Consider the following 21,951-nt stretch of genomic DNA (forward strand, 5'->3'; position numbering starts at 1 on the left):
TCAAAACGGGTAAAAGTGAAACGTTTCTGCGTTATTCCGTCATCTTACTGTGTGTATCGGTCATATATTCTTCGAAAATTGTTTTTTCTCTTTTTCAGAGTTAAAAATCCGCACAGAAGTAGTTGCTAGTGCAAATTTGCCATGTTACAAATTGTCACTTAGTAGTGACGGTGAAGAAAGCAGCAAAACTGTGAGGGACGAAACTAGCGTTTTACTGGGGGAAACTGTGCCCTCAAAAACAGGCTACACTCAAACAGCGGCGATAGCGACGAACACAGTCATGGATCGTCGAAAATCTGATCAATGGGTCAAGCGCGTCGACTTCTTTACATCAGTCATCGAAGGTTCCAGATTATTCGCTGGTGCCCTCATGTCTCCCAGAAAGTTCTATGCATTCACGTAGCGCATGCATGCAGTCAGGTTACAGAAAGTTTGGCTGTAACAGACAGCGGATAGAATCATCGATGACATTCCAGAAACTTCCGATACACCCAAGCGCTTCCTGCGCTTTTTGTTGACATTTGTTAGACAATGAAACGTGGTCACGCCATAAACAAGTGCACGTATCAATACGTCGTGCTCCGGCTCACTCATTATTCGTCGCCCGGCAGTGCTCGTCTAACGAAACTTGTATCCTCCCATCATTTTGAGGCCTGCTCGATTTTACTGGAGCTGCATGTGCCATAGAGGTCATGGCAGCTGGAGTATTTCTGTTATTTGTCGCGGTGGCTATGGCTGCTCGGTTGATCATCTCTAGGATGTTCTTTCGCGTACTCGTGAAATTATAGAAATATTAGTACAACATTTACTTATTCAGTTGACAAAATTACTCATCTTTCGGCCTTTCTTTCACAAGACGCAATTTATACAAGTGATAGCCCCCTTTAAGCAGTGAATTATCGTGGCTGGTCTATAAACGTGTTAAACTTGCACAACTTTATTCGAGGGCATTCGAGACTCTAGTAGAAATAAGATGGTGGTAGGATGATGCTTTGTACATTTTCTTCTGCATAGTCGTCATCAGACAGTAGGTAAAGACATATGTATTGTGCATTTCGTAATGCTGCATCTTTGCATAATAGGTATTGTATGAGAAGTTTCAAGCAGACACACAATTTGCATGCACTTTAGTTAATTTCATTTCCCTTATTCTATCTTGGCGTCAACGGTAGCTAAGGAAGGCGGATAGTGAAGGTCCAAAGTTCGCACCCCTGTAACTCGAGTGCATGGTGGCAGCCCGGAGGGAGAGCCGTTGTCCTGTGAACAATTTCTTTGTTTTTAAACGCCACTGCATTACATTACTCTTTACTCTCAGTTGCTAAGTAAACATTACTTTTTAAACCCTCATTGGTACACAGAGTCGGAAACAACCAGTTATACATGAAGGTTGCCACTATTACAAACAGTAGCACCAAATCTTTGGGGGCATCGCTTAAACAATGACACAGTCTACAACAAACACGGAGATAGGTTCACTGAAACACACATGTCATCTCACTTTTCCCTGCGTTTGACACCGAGTCTTGGTCTTGACATCAGTCCATGTTATTCGCAATGCGGGAAACTGAAGGAAAGCTGCCCGTCAAGCGCCAAGAAAACGCGGACGCTACCTGAAGCTGTAGGCCGGGTCGCTTGAATTCCCCGAACACAGTAATTGTCAGCCGATGACGATCGCACATCAGACGCAGCCAAGTGAGTGGTCATACAATATTCGCGTTTTCTCAAGGCTTTCATAAAAAGCGTGCGGATGCGCAAACAGCAGCAGTGAAAGCGGCCGGGCCGGCGTGCATTCCTCTTGCCTCCATTCTGTAAATATGATGCTCCGTCCGGCGACAAGGCTCATAACCAAGTGACAGTTGAATCAAAGGTACACAATCAGCAGATATATGTCTGGGTTGGAACAGCCTAATTAATCAGAAGAAAAATTACGATCAAAACTTATTAAAGAAGAACCTCACGTTTCGGCACATTACTGGCTCCGTCGTCAGGGGTGACATGGCGTTAGGCGTAGCAATGTTTATATGCGTTTTTGGCGCTCCGACCACCACGCAGACGCTTTTCGTTGACCTTGAGAGTAACCGGCGGGCAAGTTCTTGACGACAGACTGATGTTACCCGGCGTCTTCTGGATGTGCCAGGTTTCCGAAAAGAGCCGCCACTGGTGGTTGCTTTCTCGCTCCAAGACGACAGTGCCGTCACGGTTAATGTGGTTATCAGAAAGCTCGCAAATTTTTGTCACAGTACTACCTTCTTTGTTTAGGTGATGAAACACATTCTTTTGCTGAAGAATGTTTTATTCCGTGAAGTATTTAGCCTCAACAATATACGACGTGGGGCATTCGGTGTATGCCATTTCGCACACAATGCTCGACGCCTTTTCGAGAGGAACGGGGACTTTTAGAGGACGGAGGAAGATACTGACCATAGGCAAAGCTTTGTGAGTGACGTCAACCCCTGCCCCTCGCAGCAGATGGACTAATGTCTCGCTGACCCCTCCAACGTAATGTAACGAGATACCATGCCGTTGCCGGAGTGGTTCGGCAAACGCCCTCTTCCGTTCATTGTCATTCCATCGGCGGAGTGCGCAGTGAATAAGTAAGTGCCTTTGTATACCAGTTCATCCCAAGGTCACGGATTACTATGTTTTTTCTTCCTTCTGTAGGTGCGGGGAAGTGTAAATTATTTCGACTCTCTTGACGAGGCTTCGGAATACAGGATGCTTGTACCAGGTGGGATGATTAAATTTAAACTGAAGATATCGTTATTTATGTGTCGGTTGTCTAAATGCGTAAGAGGACGAGGCTCAGTTACTCTCTATTCCCGAGATTATTTACGAAAGAGAGGGAACCAGAATTTCTGCCTCCAAATAGCCGGCTCTATGGAGTTCAAGTGCGAGATCAAGTTGCCCACCTTGGTTGACTTCACCATGCAAAAATGTGTCTCCAATCCACGCTGTGAAGGAGTTTGGACAACGAAGCTGCAAACGACAATTAGAACGACTACCCATCGCGATCCAGCTTGAAATTATTCACAAAAAGCCTGATAATATTCCAAGCTGTAAATTATTCGCATTGCCGCTTCACGGCCGCTGTGTTTCAGGCAACCATAATCTTTACCGGGAATCGATTGCGGCGAACGCTATGACCGAAGGCAAGCTTTCTGGGCTTTTTGTTTCTTACCCCCGTTTGCCGGCGCTGCAGATGCGCGGAGGCGAGCGCCCTCTGATGGTGCTGCAAGGAACCTTACGGCGCACGCGGCGCGAGCCTCCCGAGTTATTGTGGACCGACACGACAGAACCATTGAGAGGGGGAGTTATACAGCTTAGCTGTAAAACAATCGTCAACGTAGCGTACATTGAACACTTTTGGCTTAAGGGTGAAAGTGTAAAACGCCCGTTTTTCGACGTCCTCCACAGTGAGTATGGCAACTGTGAACGAGAGTGCGGAACCCATACCATAGTTAGCGACAGTAGCGACCGAGAATGTTACGGGTGCGGCTCTCCTTAGCGCGTGACTGCAACCACACCCTCTACTCTTCTCCCGACGCCCATCTCCTCGCATGCTTCCCATTCAGCTCAAACCGACCTCCTTATTGTTCCGCGCGAGGGGGCGCTTTTGGTGGCTCTTGTGCGGCGCAGCTAAGGCGCATTTCTTTACAAGCGTACATGTCATCCGCGTTCTGAATTTGGAAGAAGCCTATTCAATGATACCATTATAAGGTAATTGAAGCGTGAGAATTCGTTAGGCGCTTTGCAGCACTCACGTAGACTGTGCCACACAACTACGACGACAAGGACAATAACAAATCCGCATATTTTACACTGACCAACTCCTTCTTTTACAAGCACCTCATTCTTTGGTTCAACCTTGTGAATGCGTACACCTGTAGACCATGATAATGAAACTTCATTTTGTTGGTCGGTGACAGTAACGGGCCATTCTACGTGAAATGCTACGAATAAAGCTCGCGACTTTATATACACCAATGGAAGAAAAAGTGCGCGCTCGGTGAATATGGGCTTCTTCGTCATGTATTATTGAACTTCGTTTCTGCATGAAATGTTGCTTTAGCTGATGTTTTTTGTTTTTCAGTTGTTACTGAAGAATAAAATCAGGTAAAATGAAAATACATTAAAACATATTATTGTTTGGTTTGCTCCACAGTTTTCAGTACCGGAGAAAAATTCACAACAAAGGTTGGTTAATGGCAGCGTTAAATCAGAACGTGTTTTACTCTGGAGAAATTCTCATCCCACGGCTCAAATGTACGTATTCCACATTTTTCTCAACCCCCCAGCAATGAACACACTCTTAGCGTTTAACAAAAAGAAAAGGCTCTTGCGGAAGCTATGTTGAATAAAGGCAGTACTACGACTTTATAGAACGCCTAAAATGACGTAGTCACCTTTGTTGAATGAACTGCACTTGCAGTATTAATCAGTAGATTGTCAATCCGCAGTTTGTCCCGTTCATTTTCTATTAAGTATACAGGCATCGCAAACCCCAACTTGAAAACTTTCTAAGTGAAAGAAATTTCAGTGATTCCAAGCGGTTATAGACATTTGCCTTAAATTAATTAGTGAATAGTACGAATTGTGCAGCTGGTTCAAGACTACTAGACTAGCGTAAGGTGATTATGCCAAGTATATATAGTACACGACATGTTAAAAATATATTGCATACATACTTACATTACTTATGCTTTCTTCGAACGTATTACTTGTAGTAGCATAGGATATTATTAATATTGGCTCCAGTTCTCTGAAACATACATACAGCTGGTCCCCTACCCAAGAAACGGCAGTCACACATTGTGAATAGTATGGTCAAGCAGATATGCAGGGTCTTGAAGATGAAATGAAAAGGAGGTCTATTAAAAAGATTATTGTAGTTACGGTAAATGTGCTTGCGCAGACGTTTGTGTGCTTTGGCGGGAAAATGTTCTTCCGAAGCCAGAGTGGCCAAACAAGTATATGAGAAACTCTTCTTAATTTCGTTGTTAATGTCATTGGCGTATATTTAAGCTTCATACTTTAGAAACATCTTATTTGAAGACAGCTTCATTTTGTTAGATTTTCCTGAGGTACTTCTGTTCCCCGATATTTCTCTTCAGTTTTCATTCTCATTCGGCCAATTTCGCGTTCAGGAGCACGGATCTTTACACGACATTAAGCCCTTGTTGTTGCGTAGATTATCATGTAAGCACATCGTTTTCAAGATTGGCGTAACTGATAAAAGCTGTGTATTTGTATAGACTAGCAAGAACAAGCAATTGCACACTTTCCTGCTTTCGCCTCAAATTATAATTATGTCACGGCTTGACATTGCACCGAGATGTATGCGCCTGTATACGCATACCTGACATAGTGGAAAAGTTGAGCATGGCTCTATCGGAACATAATGATTCGCGTCAAATCAAAGAACAAGCACTTCATCAGAATTTAAAATCTACGGTATCATGTGCCAAAACCACGACATAATTAGAAAGCCTTTACTTCGGTGGACTTCGGTTTATTTAGACCACCTGGGGTTCTTTACCGTGCAGCCAACGCACGACGGATGTTTTAGCATATCCTCGAAAACGTAAGGTGGCCGCCTCGTCCACATTACGTTTGGGACGCAACACCAAAGTCACTACGACACCATGGTGGGCAAAGTGAACTTCTTTTCAAATGCGATCGTGTTGATCTTTAATATACACTTAAAGCACAACCGATCAAACAAAACGTTAATGAAGAGCTTTTGTTCTCTATACGATTAATAACCCCAATTGTTCGCGAAACACGGGTGCGGAAAGTTTATATACTACCTGTGCAGGCCGATTTTGCGTAACCAGCATCGCGTTTTTATTACAATTACGGTCAGTGTAAACTTTAGGTATACCCTGTAGCAAGCAGACAAAAAAAATACGCTCCTCGACAGGCAGCCTCATTCGGAGTATCACATTGTGATAACGCCGCTATCACAGTATAATAGCATTCCTCGAGCGATGCACGGACTTTGATTATGGGTTGTCCATATTATAGAGCGCTGAAAGTCATGTAACGAGTTCTCGTGTAGGATTTACCGATAGCAGTTTTCTTTTTTCAGTGACGCGCAAACAAGACACTTACTCATTTATTTAAATTCTAGACTACAAAAAAAATTAAAACACCGATACCCATTACTGAACGCAGCAGGCGCACTATTTCACTTTCCTCAATATCAATGACGCTTGCGGGGCCACGCACGCTTGCCCCATACAAGTCCATCCCGTAAGGCGACCGGCGATATCTCAGCCACCCCTCACGCCATCGCCGTGTTAAACGCAGACTACCGCACTTCGTCTTTCCCAGTGGGCTTGTTGCCTCATCGCCTTTGCCTACGGGGGGCAAAAAATATATATACAACCCAGCCTCAATGAAACAGAGGCAAGTGCTCCAAAAGGGCGGCATTAAATGGAAGCAGAGCTTAAGATAAAGAACTGAAAAGAGAAAACAAAAGAAAAAAACTGGCGATCCGCATTCTTCCTGCAGAAAATAACGTTAGGAGCGTTTGCAACCGGATCTGTATTTCTACGTGCGTGCACCTAGGTACGAGAGATGGTGTGCTTGCAGGTTTCGCCTTTTTTTGCATTCTCTCCCTCACTGACTCAGTATCCTTTCCCCGTCGCTTTCACACTTATGGTGTCGCGTATATAAGGGAGTCGAAGACGGGACAACTTCAGCAGTCCTTGGTTAGCCAACGGTACCACTGCCACAACCATGGTAAGCGCACTGCCCATCGAGCGTCTCACCTAGAGTGGGTCGAATGTGTTTAAAGGGACACTACAGCAAAGTACTAACTCGAGCAAGATCGACAGAGTATTCGCATAGAAGTATATCATCATTTTCTGTATGCCAATGCATCAATTATCGCCTAGGAAATTGCCTTCGAAGCTACCGCTTCTGCTTCTCGACTTGAACCGCCCGCGCCAAAGCGGGGGACTTGACGTAATCTACCACCCTCTATGTCGTTCGTATGTGTTTCCCAGACTATTTATTTAACTCTGTATTCGAAGGGCACTGCTTCGAGGCTATGGGTGTACAGCTTGTGTGAATCACTCCTTGTGCCACTGCATGGGTTCAGGTTTCCACTTACCGTCACTCGAGCCTCCACTTCAGGATCTCAGCATAAGTATGAGAAAACACATGTTGATCCCGACATGCCCTACGTCATCACACGTCATCAAATGGCATAAAACAATAAAAAAAATATGCTATTTCCCCATATTAACTCGCCAAACAATTTCTACGTGTCAGTCCGTATCTCTAAAAAATATTTCAGTGTAGTGAAGAGCTATAGACGCATCACTGACACACCCTGCCCACTTTTTATTTATATGGTGAGCCTCTACAACTTCTCTTGTTGTTCGATCTTTGTGCCTATAAAGGACCCTAGTATTATCAAACTTCGGTGCGCATTTACCTTTGGAGTTGCAGACTCTTACGTGAATTGCATGATGGGTGTGTACAAACCCTTTTGTGGAATTGGAATGTCATTTCAGCCTAGAGTTAAGACGTCGGCCAGTTTGGCGCACATATGTTTTTCCACAAGAGAAAGGCATAGAATGCGACACTGAATTTGCGCATGAAACGAAATTGTTTACATGATTAAGACAGCAAACCGACATTTCTTTGCATCTGTAATGCGGCTACTCGAGCTTTCACAACGCCTGTGCACTGCTCAACAAATGGTGGCGAGCTTATTCTTCGCAGAGTAAACGACACTCACATCATAGTGTGACCCTAACTTTTCCAACCAATGCAACAGGCAGTGGGGGTAGGGGATGACCGCCAATTCTTTCTCATCAGTCCCACTAGCTTCGTGTGGGCACTTTTTCTCATCCTGCTTCTTTAAGCCTTCGAGCAATTCTTTCCACGACGCTGATATGACAGCTTGCCGCTTATTGTTCCTTAGAGCCTGCCCCAGTAGTTCGCCCTTTGAATTTGGCCATTATTCATATAAACACGTAGATATTTCACTTTTTATTAAAAAAGACCGCGTTCATAGATGCAATGACCATAGGCGTGCAACAACCATGCGTTTTATAAAGTGCACTAGCCATCTAAAATTGACCTCATATGGCACTCCATAGCAAAGCTGCACTTCGAACTTAGTTTACACAATTTGAGAGATCTCGAGAGACTTGTGACTTGGTCTTGATCTCCCAGCAGTTCAACCCGTAAATTACGACAAGACTGCTTCCTAGGCCTAAATATCCACCCCTTATCGTGAAAATCAGGAAGCCTTAACTAGGCCAACGCCTAGTTCCCGCGAGGCTTTAAGAAAAGTTCCTTGTGTGAGTCAACTCAAATGGTCCGCTAGGACTTCGTGTGCATCCAAGGTATCACCCTTAATCTCTGAAGGCTTCAGCATAACAAGGAAATGGCGTTTACATAGGAAAAATGTGTCAGACCAGTCAAATTGTCACCACGGATTCCAAATGTACTTATTCTTATATATTCTAAATTATTTTTTTACAGTTCCGTGTTTGCGTCGTCCTTGCCCTGGCCTCCAGCGCCCTTGCTGGATTCATTCACGGTAGTGGCTACAGCCTCGGCAGTGGTGTCGGCCTCGGCAGCGGTGTTGGCCTCACTAGCTATGGTCTTAGTCACGGAATTGGCTACTCCGGCCTCACCGGCTTCGGTGTCGGCCACGGCCTTGCCTATGGACCAGCCGCCAGCTACGCCGTAGCTGCTCCAGCTGTTGCTCGCACCGTCTCCACTTACCATGCTGCTCCAGCTGTCGCTACCTACGCCGCTGCCCCAGTCGCCACCGTGGCCGCTGCTCCTGCCGTGTCCCGAGTGACCACCTACCAGTCCGCTCCAGTTGTGGCCGCTGCCCCAGCAGTTTCTACCACTTACCAGGCTGCTCCAGCGGTCGCTACCTACGCCGCTGCTCCAGCTGTGTCCCGCGTCACCACCTACCAGTCTGCTCCAGCTGTCGCTACCTATGCTGCCCCAGCTGTCTCCCGCGTGACCTACCAGGCCGCCCCAGCTGTAACTAAGGTTTACCAGAGCGCCCCAGTTGTCGCGGCTGCCCCAGCTGTGTCCCGCGTCACCACCTACCAGTCTGCTCCAGCTGTCACCACCTACCAGTCTGCCCCAGCTGTCGCTACCTACGCTGCTCCAGCTGTCTCCCGCGTCACCTACCAGGCCGCCCCAGCTGTGACTAAGGTTTACCAGAGCGCCCCAGTCGTCGCTGCCGCCCCAGCTGTGTCCCACGTCACCACCTACCAGTCTGCACCAGCTGTCGCTGCCTACGCTGCTCCAGCTGTCTCCCGCGTGACCTACCAGGCCGCCCCAGCTCTGACTAAAGTTTACCAGAGCGCCCCAGTCGTCGCTGCTGCCCCAGCCGTGTCCCACGTCACCTACCAGTCTGCCCCAGCTGTCACCAAGGTCTTCCAGTCGGCCCCAGCTGTTGCCACCGTCGCTGCCGCTCCAGCTGTGTCCCACGTGACCAGCTATGCCGCTGCCCCAGCTGTGGCCACAGTCGCTCACGCTGCCCCAGTAGCCACCTACGCCGCTGCCCCAGCTGTCGCTACCGTTCACGCCGCCCCCGCTGTGGCCACCACCACCGTCCACCACGCCCCAGCTGTGGCCACTGTCTCCCATGCTGCCCCAGCCTTCGCTGCCTACCAGGCGGCCCCAGTCTACGGCTACGGTGTTGGAAGCCTCGGCTACGGCGCTGGCCACTACGGCCTCGGCCACGGCTTTGGTGTCTACGGCCTGAACTACGGCTACGGCCTTGGCACTCCCTTCGACTACAACACCCTCCTCCGCAGGAAGAAGTGTAAGTACAATATAGAATACGCTGAAATTCTAAAATTCACACTTATTGCCGATACTAATGTGTTACGTATACTCTTTTCTCCTTGCAGAAATCATTCTTTGAACCAGACGACATGGTGCGCTGAAGAGGAAAAGAATGATTTGTTGAGCTTAAGCTCAGTTGTCCATATTGTTAAATACAGTTGCAAAATAAATGTTTCCTGTTGCACAAAAAAGCTCGTTGAACTCATTGTGATTACTATCCGCTTGGAATACTAAACGATAAGATTCTGGGCGCTGCTCGGAGATGTTAGCGACGCATTTCGCTTCGTTGCTCAAACTATGACCTTTCGCCATTCCTTTCCAGGTGGTGCGCTTGGTGAATAATGGAACTCACAGTATGACGGCGCGCTAGCTTCATTTATATGCTAACCCATACCTTCACTGACATGGATGCGAAGCGTTGGGATTACTTCGTTCCTCCATTTCATGTTTAATACTTTCCTAGGAATGCTTACACGAACTCTTAATAAGGAAAATAAATACTTGAATAACATACTATTGAGCATTCTATGAAAGACTTGGACTTCGTACCGAGGCTACAGGAAGCTCGCTACTTCACTCTGGTGTCCCTAGCTCGGTGGCGGTTTGTAAACGATTTGTACAATATCTCGATGAAAATACAGACGGAACCGAACGTATGCATGACTGTTCTGTCTAAAACCGCTCAGTCGTTAGCAGACATATTTCGTAGTGGACGTGTTTTTTACACCGCGTTGAAGTACATTACTTGCCTGCTCGCGCACGATTAGTCTAGTGCCTACCAGAACGTGCAGAATTTGTTTCAATTTAGCCATAGCGCCGACCCACACTGCCAAGGTTAATTTATCAGCTACTCATGAAACAAGCTACAGAGGGATGAAACATATACAAATGAAGAAGACTAGAAAGCGCTGTCGGTGTATGCGTTATTTAGCGTTCGATTCCTAGTAGCCATGAAGCACTCACAAGGGAAACAAGAAGTATTCTTACACTAATAGGAGTCATCCTCCATGTTTCGCTACGTTAAGAACACATGGAATTTTGGTTCCGTTCGCACATTTTCTACGCTTTGAGCTAGGCAACGACATCAGTGACGTGCATTCTGATTTAGGCATAACGAGACAAGGAATAGTGCACCGAAATGGGGTGATAAATTGCATTCCCCAAAAGTTGCTTTTAACAACGAAGTTGTATATTGCTACCCTCCGGAATAATAGTGGCGACGCACAGAAAAGCCGAGCGGCAAAGCCAACTTTCTCCTTAATATGCTCTATATGTGATGACCCACTTATGGGCAAAGGTTCGTGTTCTCAATGTTTTAGCGGTTCTCTTAGGCGGAGCCTCCGAGAACCCAATTGAGGACGAAGCCGTTGGTTTGGACACACACACAAAGACTTTTAATCACACACAAAAGAAGCATAAAGCAAATAAAAAGAAACAGAAAACATGCTTGAAATACACACTCAAAAAAACATTGCGGTAAGGAACGCTCTTATAGGGCTGGCACGAGGTTAATGAGGGTGCGAGTTCGGGCTTGCCACGAGGGCGGGGACGCGTCGCAGTCTCGACGCGGCAACGCGGCGTCAAGCTGGCAGAAGGAGTGGCGCCGGTCTCACCAAAGGTTGCGGCGTAGGTTGACCGACCGGGTACCGGGAGCGCGCCAGCTCTGGCGAGGCGAGGTAACGCTGGCGGCTTTGTGGCAGGAGTGGACGGTGGCGGCGTTCTGGCCGGGCAGAGAGCTCGGGCCCGTAGCCCGACTGCTCCCCTCTCGCCCACGGGCACGGAAGCTCGAACGCCGGCCTCGGGCAGCAGGCGGCACGGCAGACGGGGGTGGCGTTCTGGCCGGGCAGCTGGCGTAGAACTCGGGCCCGTAGCCCAACTGTTCTCGTCCTGCCCACTGGCGCAGAAGCTCACCGGCCTTGAGGAGCCGACGGCACGCTCAGGTAGACGGGCGACGCACAGGAACAGGTTGGCAGGAGGCCCCGGGCGGGTGAAGTCCTGGTGGGCTCGGGTCCGGAACCCGACGGCCCGTCTTCAACGCCCGCTCCGGTGGTTGACCTCCTCCTGCCGTCGTTTCCTGGGACTCTTCCTGGCGTCTCCCCGGCGTCTCCCTGCGTGACCTCTTGCGTGTCGCCCCCGTTCTGCCAGCGCACCACGCTTTTTGTCGTGGTCTGGCCGATTTGGCATTTACTGATTGGCTGCCCGACGCCCCGTGGTTTTTTCTCATTGGTTGCTTTTTCTTTTGTTGTTTTTCCTGCGCCGCGCGTTCACGTGCCGGGCGCTCTTCGGCGTCGTCGTTTTTCCTCCTTCCAGCTCGGCGCGCGTGCACTCCGCGTCGTCTGCTCTCGACCGTCCCGAGCCCCGCACCACGTCGCGCACCACACATCACATAAGCCCCTTTTTTTAACAAGTTTTTCAGAAGAAAAACTGCCGCTCAGTGCGCGACATAGTTCACAACACTACAGTCATTGTCCGTTGACAAGAACGCACTGTAATGTTTCAATGCACTGTTCACAGAGTGGCACAGTTCACTGAGCACACAGATAAAAGACATTACAGGAAAACACAATTCAAAGAATGCACAACAAGTGAAAAATAAATGGTAGCGTCAAAGGCTATCATAATACCCTATTGAAGAAAAAACCCAATAATGTGCAAGGTCACCATGTCCGGGGTCAAAAATCCGTGATGAGCCATAAGCGTAGCATCGGCTCCTTCAGGTGACCCTTTCCCACATGAGGCGGACCAGACATCTAATTTCTCGGGCAGAGAACCCTGGCCAGTCCGTGACCATATCGCTCCAGGCATTAATGTATCTGCATGGTGTCGACCAAGTCACTGTCTGCGCTCTAATGTAGTCAACATTGCAATGTGTGGTTGCAGCATCAGTGCCAATGGTCGAACCAGACGCGAGTGCATGAGAACACAAAGAGTGTTCTGAATCCTTAAAGCCATACGTTGGTTCGGTACACATGCCTGAGCCCTCCCAAATGCGCATAGGGTCACAAGCAGTTGCCCTTGCTGAATTAAAGGGAAGCATCAAGGACAACTCAATACTTTTTGTTGAAACCGAACCTGGTTCCTCAGGATCCCTGATATCTTCAGGTCCATCTTGACCCTGGCGCAAACACTCCGTCGTACTATATTTAGCGTGTTTGAAGTGTTCAGTTCTAACTTCATTCTCAACCATGCTTATGCATGGTAGCTTTGAACCTTGCACAAACCAGTCATCGCCTACGTCAGGCCCACGCAGCACTGGTTTATATACGGAAGCAATCTGCTTCTTGTCTTGTGACCTAACAGTATCTTTGCGTACAATGGCGTGGTCAGAAGTCTCTCCTTGAGAGACTGTCTCTCCTTGAGACCGTTTTCTCTCGCCAAGGCCTGAGGCCATGTCGGAGGGAACCCTAGGGTCGCTGCTGCACTGCTGTGCTGCATCCTCAACCGCGGATCTTATCCCTTCGGGGCAAGCATCCGCGAGTGCCTCGATGCGAACGCGCACCCTGCGAAGCTCTTCCTCCAGGCGTTCCCTCTCGGCTGCCTGTTCTGCCACTCGCCTGTTGCACTCCCTCTGAGATTTCTCACATATTAACAGCCATCTCTCTTGCACCCACCTGTGCAAGTCTGCCCCATGCAAACCCAATCGCTGGGCCACGGTGGCTAAGTCAAACAGACTAATTTCTGGCTGTTTCTTGCCCAGATATGCGCCTTCTGCCTCTGCGACTTTAAGCCGTAATTGTAAATTTTTTTCCTCAAGCGCAAGTTCCTGCTGTTTAGCCTCGCGCTCCGCCGCCCGCTCTTCTCGCGCACGCGCCTCCTGCTCATTCAGCCATGCCCTCAACTCCGCACCTTCTAGGCCCATGCGTTCGGCTAACGCTAACAAGTCTCGTGTGCTAGCCATAGTTCCTAGCCGCTAGAATAAAAAAATATTCAAACGAACGGCTTTGTCCTGTCGCGCGGACGCCAATTTGTGATGACCCACTTATGGGCAAAGGTTCGTGTTCTCAATGTTTTAGCGGTTCTCTTAGGCGGAGCCTCCGAGAACCCAATTGAGGACGAAGCCGTTGGTTTGGACACACACACAAAGACTTTTAATCACACACAAAAGAAGCATAAAGCAAATAAAAAGAAACAGAAAACATGCTTGAAATACACACTCAAAAAAACATTGCGGTAAGGAACGCTCTTATAGGGCTGGCACGAGGTTAATGAGGGTGCGAGTTCGGGCTTGCCACGAGGGCGGGGACGCGTCGCAGTCTCGACGCGGCAACGCGGCGTCAAGCTGGCAGAAGGAGTGGCGCCGGTCTCACCAAAGGTTGCGGCGTAGGTTGACCGACCGGGTACCGGGAGCGCGCCAGCTCTGGCGAGGCGAGGTAACGCTGGCGGCTTTGTGGCAGGAGTGGACGGTGGCGGCGTTCTGGCCGGGCAGAGAGCTCGGGCCCGTAGCCCGACTGCTCCCCTCTCGCCCACGGGCACGGAAGCTCGAACGCCGGCCTCGGGCAGCAGGCGGCACGGCAGACGGGGGTGGCGTTCTGGCCGGGCAGCTGGCGTAGAACTCGGGCCCGTAGCCCAACTGTTCTCGTCCTGCCCACTGGCGCAGAAGCTCACCGGCCTTGAGGAGCCGACGGCACGCTCAGGTAGACGGGCGACGCACAGGAACAGGTTGGCAGGAGGCCCCGGGCGGGTGAAGTCCTGGTGGGCTCGGGTCCGGAACCCGACGGCCCGTCTTCAACGCCCGCTCCGGTGGTTGACCTCCTCCTGCCGTCGTTTCCTGGGACTCTTCCTGGCGTCTCCCCGGCGTCTCCCTGCGTGACCTCTTGCGTGTCGCCCCCGTTCTGCCAGCGCACCACGCTTTTTGTCGTGGTCTGGCCGATTTGGCATTTACTGATTGGCTGCCCGACGCCCCGTGGTTTTTTCTCATTGGTTGCTTTTTCTTTTGTTGTTTTTCCTGCGCCGCGCGTTCACGTGCCGGGCGCTCTTCGGCGTCGTCGTTTTTCCTCCTTCCAGCTCGGCGCGCGTGCACTCCGCGTCGTCTGCTCTCGACCGTCCCGAGCCCCGCACCACGTCGCGCACCACACATCACACTATATTAGCTGTCAAATCTAATGTGGGTATCTTGTAAGAAATTACGCAAAGTGTCATTTACATTTAATAATTATTTAGTTCACAGAAAAGTTCTCAATATTGTGGAATTACCATCCGCTGTCAATAAATGCGCTTCCAGGGAAGGCAAACGGACGACTCCCGTGTTTTCCGCTAGAATAAAACTCTTGTCCTCGCGAATTTTATTTAGCTAATTAACTAGGAAGTGCGCTCAATCGCAAATTTTAAGCAAATAAGTTTTGTTTTGTGCACTCCTTTGGATTGCGCCATATTGAAAACATATCGTCGCTGGTTTCGAGGCTCGGTTTAACGGCCACCTGCGTCTAAACGGCGCTCCATCGCAGCTGCGTCGACAACACCTGCGTCATTAGAGCGGCCTCTTAAAAGACCTACGGTGGTAGCTCTGTGTATGTTTGAAGCAGCGCGCAACTGATAGCTGTTCTAACTTCGCAAAAACGACATATACATTATTATATGTACATCTTTTTGTTCAGTTTGGCCACGAGAGAACATGTAGTTGAGCAGAAATAGTGATGTGCACCAGGCACTCATTTAGGTAACGTAGGGTGTGGTCTTCACCATGCCACCTTCATTTCATAGCAAAACACTCACACGAGAATCCACTGAATTAACATCTTTCCTTTTTGTATTATTTACGCGTATAATTGGGCGTCGTATATATCCTTATATGATCAGTACATGCGCTAACGTAAGTATGCGAGTCGTAAGAAATCATTCTTCATTTCCGGCATCCAAGGCTTGCGCAATGTGCTATGCGGGTGTATTTACATGCAGCATACTTCTGTAAAAGTGATAGTTTGAGTAAGACTAGTTTCCGCAACTGAGCGGCAGGGCACGAATGCTCAGCACATCCTGATGAGCAGCAGTGACACGATGGAAAGGTTGAGATGGGCATGGAAGGGGTTGGAGCAGACTGGCTGGGAGGTGCGGCGGAGATTTGCCTTGCTGATAATCCCGGCAAGAGCGGGCGTAGTACCGAGCGAGGGTGTACTTCCTCCTCCAGTAGCAGCGGCGCCGAAGTTGCTCATAGGTGTTGAAAACCCCGACATATACTCACTGTGGACCGAGTGGAAAGAGGAACAGATCTGTCAGGGGTCTCGGGATGACAATCAACCTCGCACGTCCCTTTGGTGCATAGTTGCGTCGGTACACGAGCCGATCACGGATCGCAATATGGGTAGCTTGGCGCCGAAGTGTTCGAAAGGCTGGCAATGTTCAGGAATCCGAGAGATGATAGAAAAGGGACGCAATTCAGCGTTCATTGTGCTATTCGGCAGCAATGGTGTCAAAGTCAAAAGACGACAACGTTCGCTAAAACGGCGACTCGCGAATGGCCTCTCGCGAGAGTGTTGAGCGAGAAAGAGCGTCAACGTCGAAATTTTTCTGACCGGAACGATACACCACGCGTATGTCGTACACCTGGATTCGCAGGACCCAGACAGCGAGGCGGCCAAATTGGTCTTTTAAATTAAAAATGCCAACACAGTGCATGGTGGTCAGTCAGTTCATCAAAAGAGCTGCTATATAAATAAGCGCGAAACTTGCCAAGCGCCCCGGCGATGGCGAATCACTCCTTTTCCGTGACTCTCTGATTGCCCTCCGCCTTGGTCAGCGCGTGGCTCGCATGAGCCAGGACGTATTCTGCCTGACCAAGATGACGCTGTGAGAGAACAGCACATATGCCTACGCCAGTTGCGTCGGTATGTACTTCAGTAGGAGCTTGAGGGTCAAAAGTGCGAAGAATAGGTGACATCGTGAGAAGAGGGACAAGGTGGTGAACGCAGGGTCGCAAGCAGGCGACCACGATGAGAGGTCTTTGGCGCCACGAAGCAGTTGCGTGAGCAGTGATAGTACTGATGTGAAATTTCGAACGAAGCGCGCACAGGCCGAGGATAGTGAACTTGCCTGTCGAAAAGCGACATTTGTTGAGATTAGGCTCCAGGCCACCGTTGATTAAGGAACTCAGCGCCTGCTGAAGCCGGCGCAGGTGTGTTGCGAAATCAGGGTGAACACGACGATGTTGCCAAGGACACATGTACATATCTTCCATTTAAGGCAGCGTAAAACATTATTCATCTTCCTTTCAAATGTAGCAGGCGCGTTGAATAGTTGGAAAGGCATGACGGTGAACTTACATAGGCCATATGGCGCAACAAAAGCAGTGTTTGGGCGATCGACCTCCGCTATCGGGACCTGCCGGTAACTTGACCTCAAGTCCAATGAAAAGAACTAGGCTCCTTTAAGCAATCCAGAGCACCATCTATGCACGGCAATGGGTAAACAAACTTCAAAGTGATCTTGTTAAAGCGCTGAACATCTACACAGAAGCGTATGGAACCGTCTTATGGAACCAGGAGAAGCCCAAGGGCTGCGTGAAGGTTTAATCACGCCTCTACTGAGCATGTCGTCGTACTTGTCGGCAAAGACGCGGCGTTCCGCAGCGGATAGGCGATACGGACGTTGGCGCAGCGGGGAGTCGGAGCCAATGTTGATGTTATGCTCGACTGTTCATTTCGGCCTAAGAATGCTTGTGCGACGTCAAAAGATGTTAGGAAGCGTCGCAGCGAGGGTGTGAGATCCTCAGCAATCAATGGGATGAAAACATCCGTAGATTTTCAATAAGGAGCTGAGATGGCGCTCAGGTCAAGGACGGCCGTAGGAGACGCCTCATCGGGGACGGATACAATCCGCGCAGCATCGATGGTCTCGACGTGGCAACGCATTTATGACGATGCAGTATAAGTGGGGATGAAATCATGTTGTAAACGGGCATTCTGTAGAAACCGGCGATGAGGTCAACAATAGCAAAAGGCAGAGGAAGGGCTTTTCGGGGAACGAAGAGGTCGGACGGAATGAAGAAGACCGTTCCGTCACAGATAGCACCACATCAGACTGGTACAAGTGCTGACGAGCATGGCGGCATATTGATGTCTTCCTTGACGACAAGTTTATCAGAAGAATGAGGATCAATGAAGGTGAGGTCACTCACCACGGTGAATTCAACCTCAGCGTGAGAGCAATCGATTTCAGCGTTGTGGGATGAGAGAAAATCCCAACCTAGAATAATTTCGTTGGAGAACGATGAGGGCACTACAAATTCTATGGTGTGCATAACGTCTTGAACCTGGACATGGGCTGTACAGGCTGCGGTTAGTTCAACAGCTTGACCACTTGAAGTCCGAAGTAACAATCCAGAAAGAGACGTCGTTACCTTCCGAAATGTTCGGCAGAATCTGGCATTCATAACAGAAACAGCTGCGCCGCTATCAGCAAGAGCGACTGTAGCGACACCTTCGACAAACACGTCAATAATATTCGCAGGGAAGGTACGAGGACTTCGGCGTTTCAAAACATACGAATTTCTTCCCACGGGAACTACTTTCCCCTGTTTTTATAGACGGGCCGACGACGCATCGGTGAAAGCGACCAGCAACGTGGAGATGACGAGGGGCAATGGCAGAAGAGAGGACGATCAATCAGAGTACGAGATGGCGGTGAGTCTTATGGAGTGTAGTTTGCATTGGAGTCGACCGGATAACGAGGCACTCGGGAATCATTTTTTATTGTTTGCACCCGACGGCACAACCTTGCGTCGTGTCCGGGATACCTGCATGCAAAGCATATAGGCCGATTGTCGCGCGTGCGCCACGGGTTCGCAACAGGAGGGCTGGCCCAGGAGATGGGAGAAGGGCGGCGCACGGGCTGCTGAAAGGGTCGTATCAGCTCTAGCGTGGCCTGGCAGCTACCGCAGCATAAATTAGCGCAGCAGCCGCAAGCGGCTGCTGAAGAGGAACCGGTAGTGCGTCAGCGACTTCTCCTTGAATAACGTTGCGCAGAGCAGATGGCAAAGAAGTAGTAGGCACCTGGGTGAAGGGTACCAGGGAGAGCTGTTGTGCGAGCTCTTTGTGGATAAAGGCCTTGATCTGCGTGATCAGCGACGCTTGGTCGAAACCAATGGCCAGGCTGGAGTTGGACTCAGCGGTTGTAGGAGGAGGCCTCGTCAAAGCTTGCTATTTGCGTTGCTCGTTGTTGCTCTGATACGTTGGCCACAGTGTTCGGGTTCTTGGCCAATAACGTTTGTAAAGCATCATCACCAATTCCTTTCATGATGTGGTTAATCCGGCCTCCTTCAGACATGGTAGGATTGACGCGTTTACATAGAGCGACAATGCCTTCTATGTGACTTGTCAATGTTTCGCCCGCGTCCTCTGCGCGTGTGCGCGAACGCTGCTCAGCTCGTAGTTTGCGGAGGGCGGGACTGTTAAATACCTCTATGAAAGCCACCTTGAACGTAGCCCACATTCGGAAATCCGCCTCATGGTTCTTGAACCAGAAGTTGGCCAGCCTGCGAGATAGAAAACGACGTTGGTAAGCTTGGCCGAGTCATCCAATTTGTTATAAGCGCTCACCCGCTCGTAGGACGCAGGCCAATCTTCAACGTCGTTTTTGTCCGTCCCGCTGAAGATGGTGGGATCCCGCTGTCGAATAGCGCCAGCGCAGAGAACAGGTGGCGACGGGAGCGTCTGGTGGTCGGGCTCTGGCACTGCGGAAGGTAGCGTCCGAGTGCGTAGTTCCAGAATGGTAGAGTTGAAAGGGACCCAGCACGTCCATCGATTATGAAGGAAACCTTAGGTAGCGATCACCATATCCTCCAATTAGATGTAGCACGCACCCGTAAATAGACAAAGACCGGAATTGCACGGCTATCCGAGTGGAAATCCTTTAGGAACAAGCTAGATTCCGGTGCAAGCATAACTGACATTGACGAGTGGCTCAAAAATGTATGAGACACAGCAGAACGTCACACCAAGATCATACAACTCGATGCCTCTATGCCCACGGTCGGCACGCACGTCACCCGTTTCTGGGAGGCAAGAAGTGATCTCTTGAAGAGATGGAAACGACAAATGCTTAACGGAAAGCCAAAGACACGCATCGCTCTCCTCCCAAGCAGGCTCAAGAGTATGCGCACTACCTCGTCAGGCAGAACTGGCACGCTTTCTATGACAAGCTACTGGGGACTCTGAGCACGAAGAGGACCTGGCACCTCCTACGAGCACTCCTGGCCACTAAACCCACCAAAACGAAGCAGAAGCAACATCTTCACAGGCTTATCTACAACCACGCCGGATCAGAAGAACATCTCCTGCGAGAACTACAAAAGAATCTATGCGGAGACGCATCATCGACAGCGTCAACTCGCAGCAAAGAAGCAAAGAATACTCTGGAAAACCGAATCCATAACTCGACCGACCCTTTACACAGGCCGAAATCCACGTAGCACTATCCAAGCGGACTAGAAATGCTAGCCCTGGTAATGACCGGATCGTTAACAAACACCTAAGCAACCTACTGCAGCAGGCCACCGAGGCTCTCCTCTGTTATTACAATGAGTGCTGGGAGAAAGGAGAACTGCCTGCTGTGTGTAAACAAACGGACATCACCATGATCCCCAAGCTTAAGAAAACTCTCAGCTTGGAGAACCTATGCCCGATCTGCCTCACCTTGTGCTCGGGAAAGGTTTTTGAACATATGGAGCCCGACCGCTTTACCCAGTACCTGGAGGAGAACGGCCACCTACCCGACACCATGTTCGGCTTCAGCATGCACCTATCAATGCAGGACATCCTCTTAGAACTAAAATAAGGCCTTCTAGATCACCTAAACAATCAAAACAAATACCCATAGTCGCAGTACACATCAAGGGAGCCTTTGATAACGTGAGCTACGACGCGATCCTGAACAATCTCGAAGGCACTGGCTGCGGCACTAGGACCTACGCATACGTCAGAAACTTTCCGATGGACCGCACGGCAACAGTTGGAGTCTGCACCATCCGCACTCAAAGCTTCCTACTTCCAAACAGAGGCACCCCACAAGTGTCGGTCATTTCACCGCTACTCTTTAACGTAGCTATGATTAAGCTACCCCAACACCTCGAGACGATACCAGATCTGCGTCACGCGATGTATGCTGATGACATCACGCTCTAGACCAGAGCTACGAATGTTGGAAGGCAAGGAAATTAGCTTACAAGAAGCGGTCGAAACTGTGGCCTCCGCTGCGCCCCTGAGCACCTCGTCCTGATAGAAAGAACAAGAGACTGGCCACCCAACTACGAAGAGCCCGACCCCGGCATCCCCCTCAACGGGACAACAATCTTGAAAGTCGACACCAGGCGAATATATGGACTTCACATCCACAAAGACGGATCGGGAGCTGCCAGCCTACCGAAACTAGAACGCGCCCTTTCGCAACTCACACACCTCGTCAAGAGGATTTCAAGCCAAAGAAGCGGGCTCAAGGAGCAAGACACTCTAAGAATAATACAAGCACTGCTCACCAGCCGCAACACATACGGCGCACCGTACCTGGCTTTAAAGAACGCTGAAATAGAAAAGCTCGACATCATGATAAGGAAAGCAATCAAAGTCACCCTGGGTCTCTCCGCCATGGCCTCTAGTTCTCTTCTCCTTAAGTTGGCGTCCACAAGACGTGGCAAGAGCTCGCCGAAGCGCACAAGAACAGCCAGCTGGAACGATTCAAGCTCACGCCCACAGGGAGATCAGTACTCCGACGCCTGAACTACAGTGAGACCTATGTCGCAGACACCGACAGGAAAGAGCGAATCCGACCGGACGTTCGAGAGTGCATTTGCATCGCACGTGTCCCGCGCTACATGCATCCCGTATACCACAAGCGTAGAAGGCAGGCTAGAGCTAACGCCATCAAACGAAGTTTCAAGCGTGACCCGAATGCCCGCTACACCGACGCGGCCAAGTATGCGCATCGAAACGCGTATGCTCTCAGCGTCGTAGACTCCCGGGGCTCCGAGCTAGCATCGGCAACCACCAAGGCACGCAACCCGGAAACTGCTAAACAAGCGGCAATCGCTCTCGCCGCCACCACATGCAGACACGCAGCGGTTACATTCACCGACTCTCAGGCCGCCCGTAGAAACTTCTTGTGGGACCGCATCTCGGCCGAAGCACTCAA

At 49.7% G+C, this 21,951-nt stretch overlaps 1 protein-coding gene across 1 annotated transcript in view; it reads left to right on the forward strand.

The window, feature by feature from the left end:
• LOC142574658 (uncharacterized) overlaps positions 1 to 10,008 on the forward strand; it is a 44,201-nt gene extending 34,193 nt beyond the window's left edge. The window contains exons 6-8 of the mRNA XM_075683695.1: positions 6,680 to 6,744; positions 8,503 to 9,811; positions 9,900 to 10,008. Of these exons, the coding sequence (XP_075539810.1) occupies positions 6,680 to 6,744; positions 8,503 to 9,811; positions 9,900 to 9,901 (1,376 nt within the window). The 3' untranslated portion in view covers positions 9,902 to 10,008. The remainder of the gene's footprint in view (positions 1 to 6,679; positions 6,745 to 8,502; positions 9,812 to 9,899) is intronic.
• The last annotated feature ends 11,943 nt before the right edge of the window (positions 10,009 to 21,951 follow it).

This window comes from Dermacentor variabilis, chromosome 3, assembly GCF_050947875.1.
Source record: "Dermacentor variabilis isolate Ectoservices chromosome 3, ASM5094787v1, whole genome shotgun sequence".
Classification (NCBI taxonomy): Eukaryota; Metazoa; Arthropoda; class Arachnida; order Ixodida; family Ixodidae; genus Dermacentor; species Dermacentor variabilis.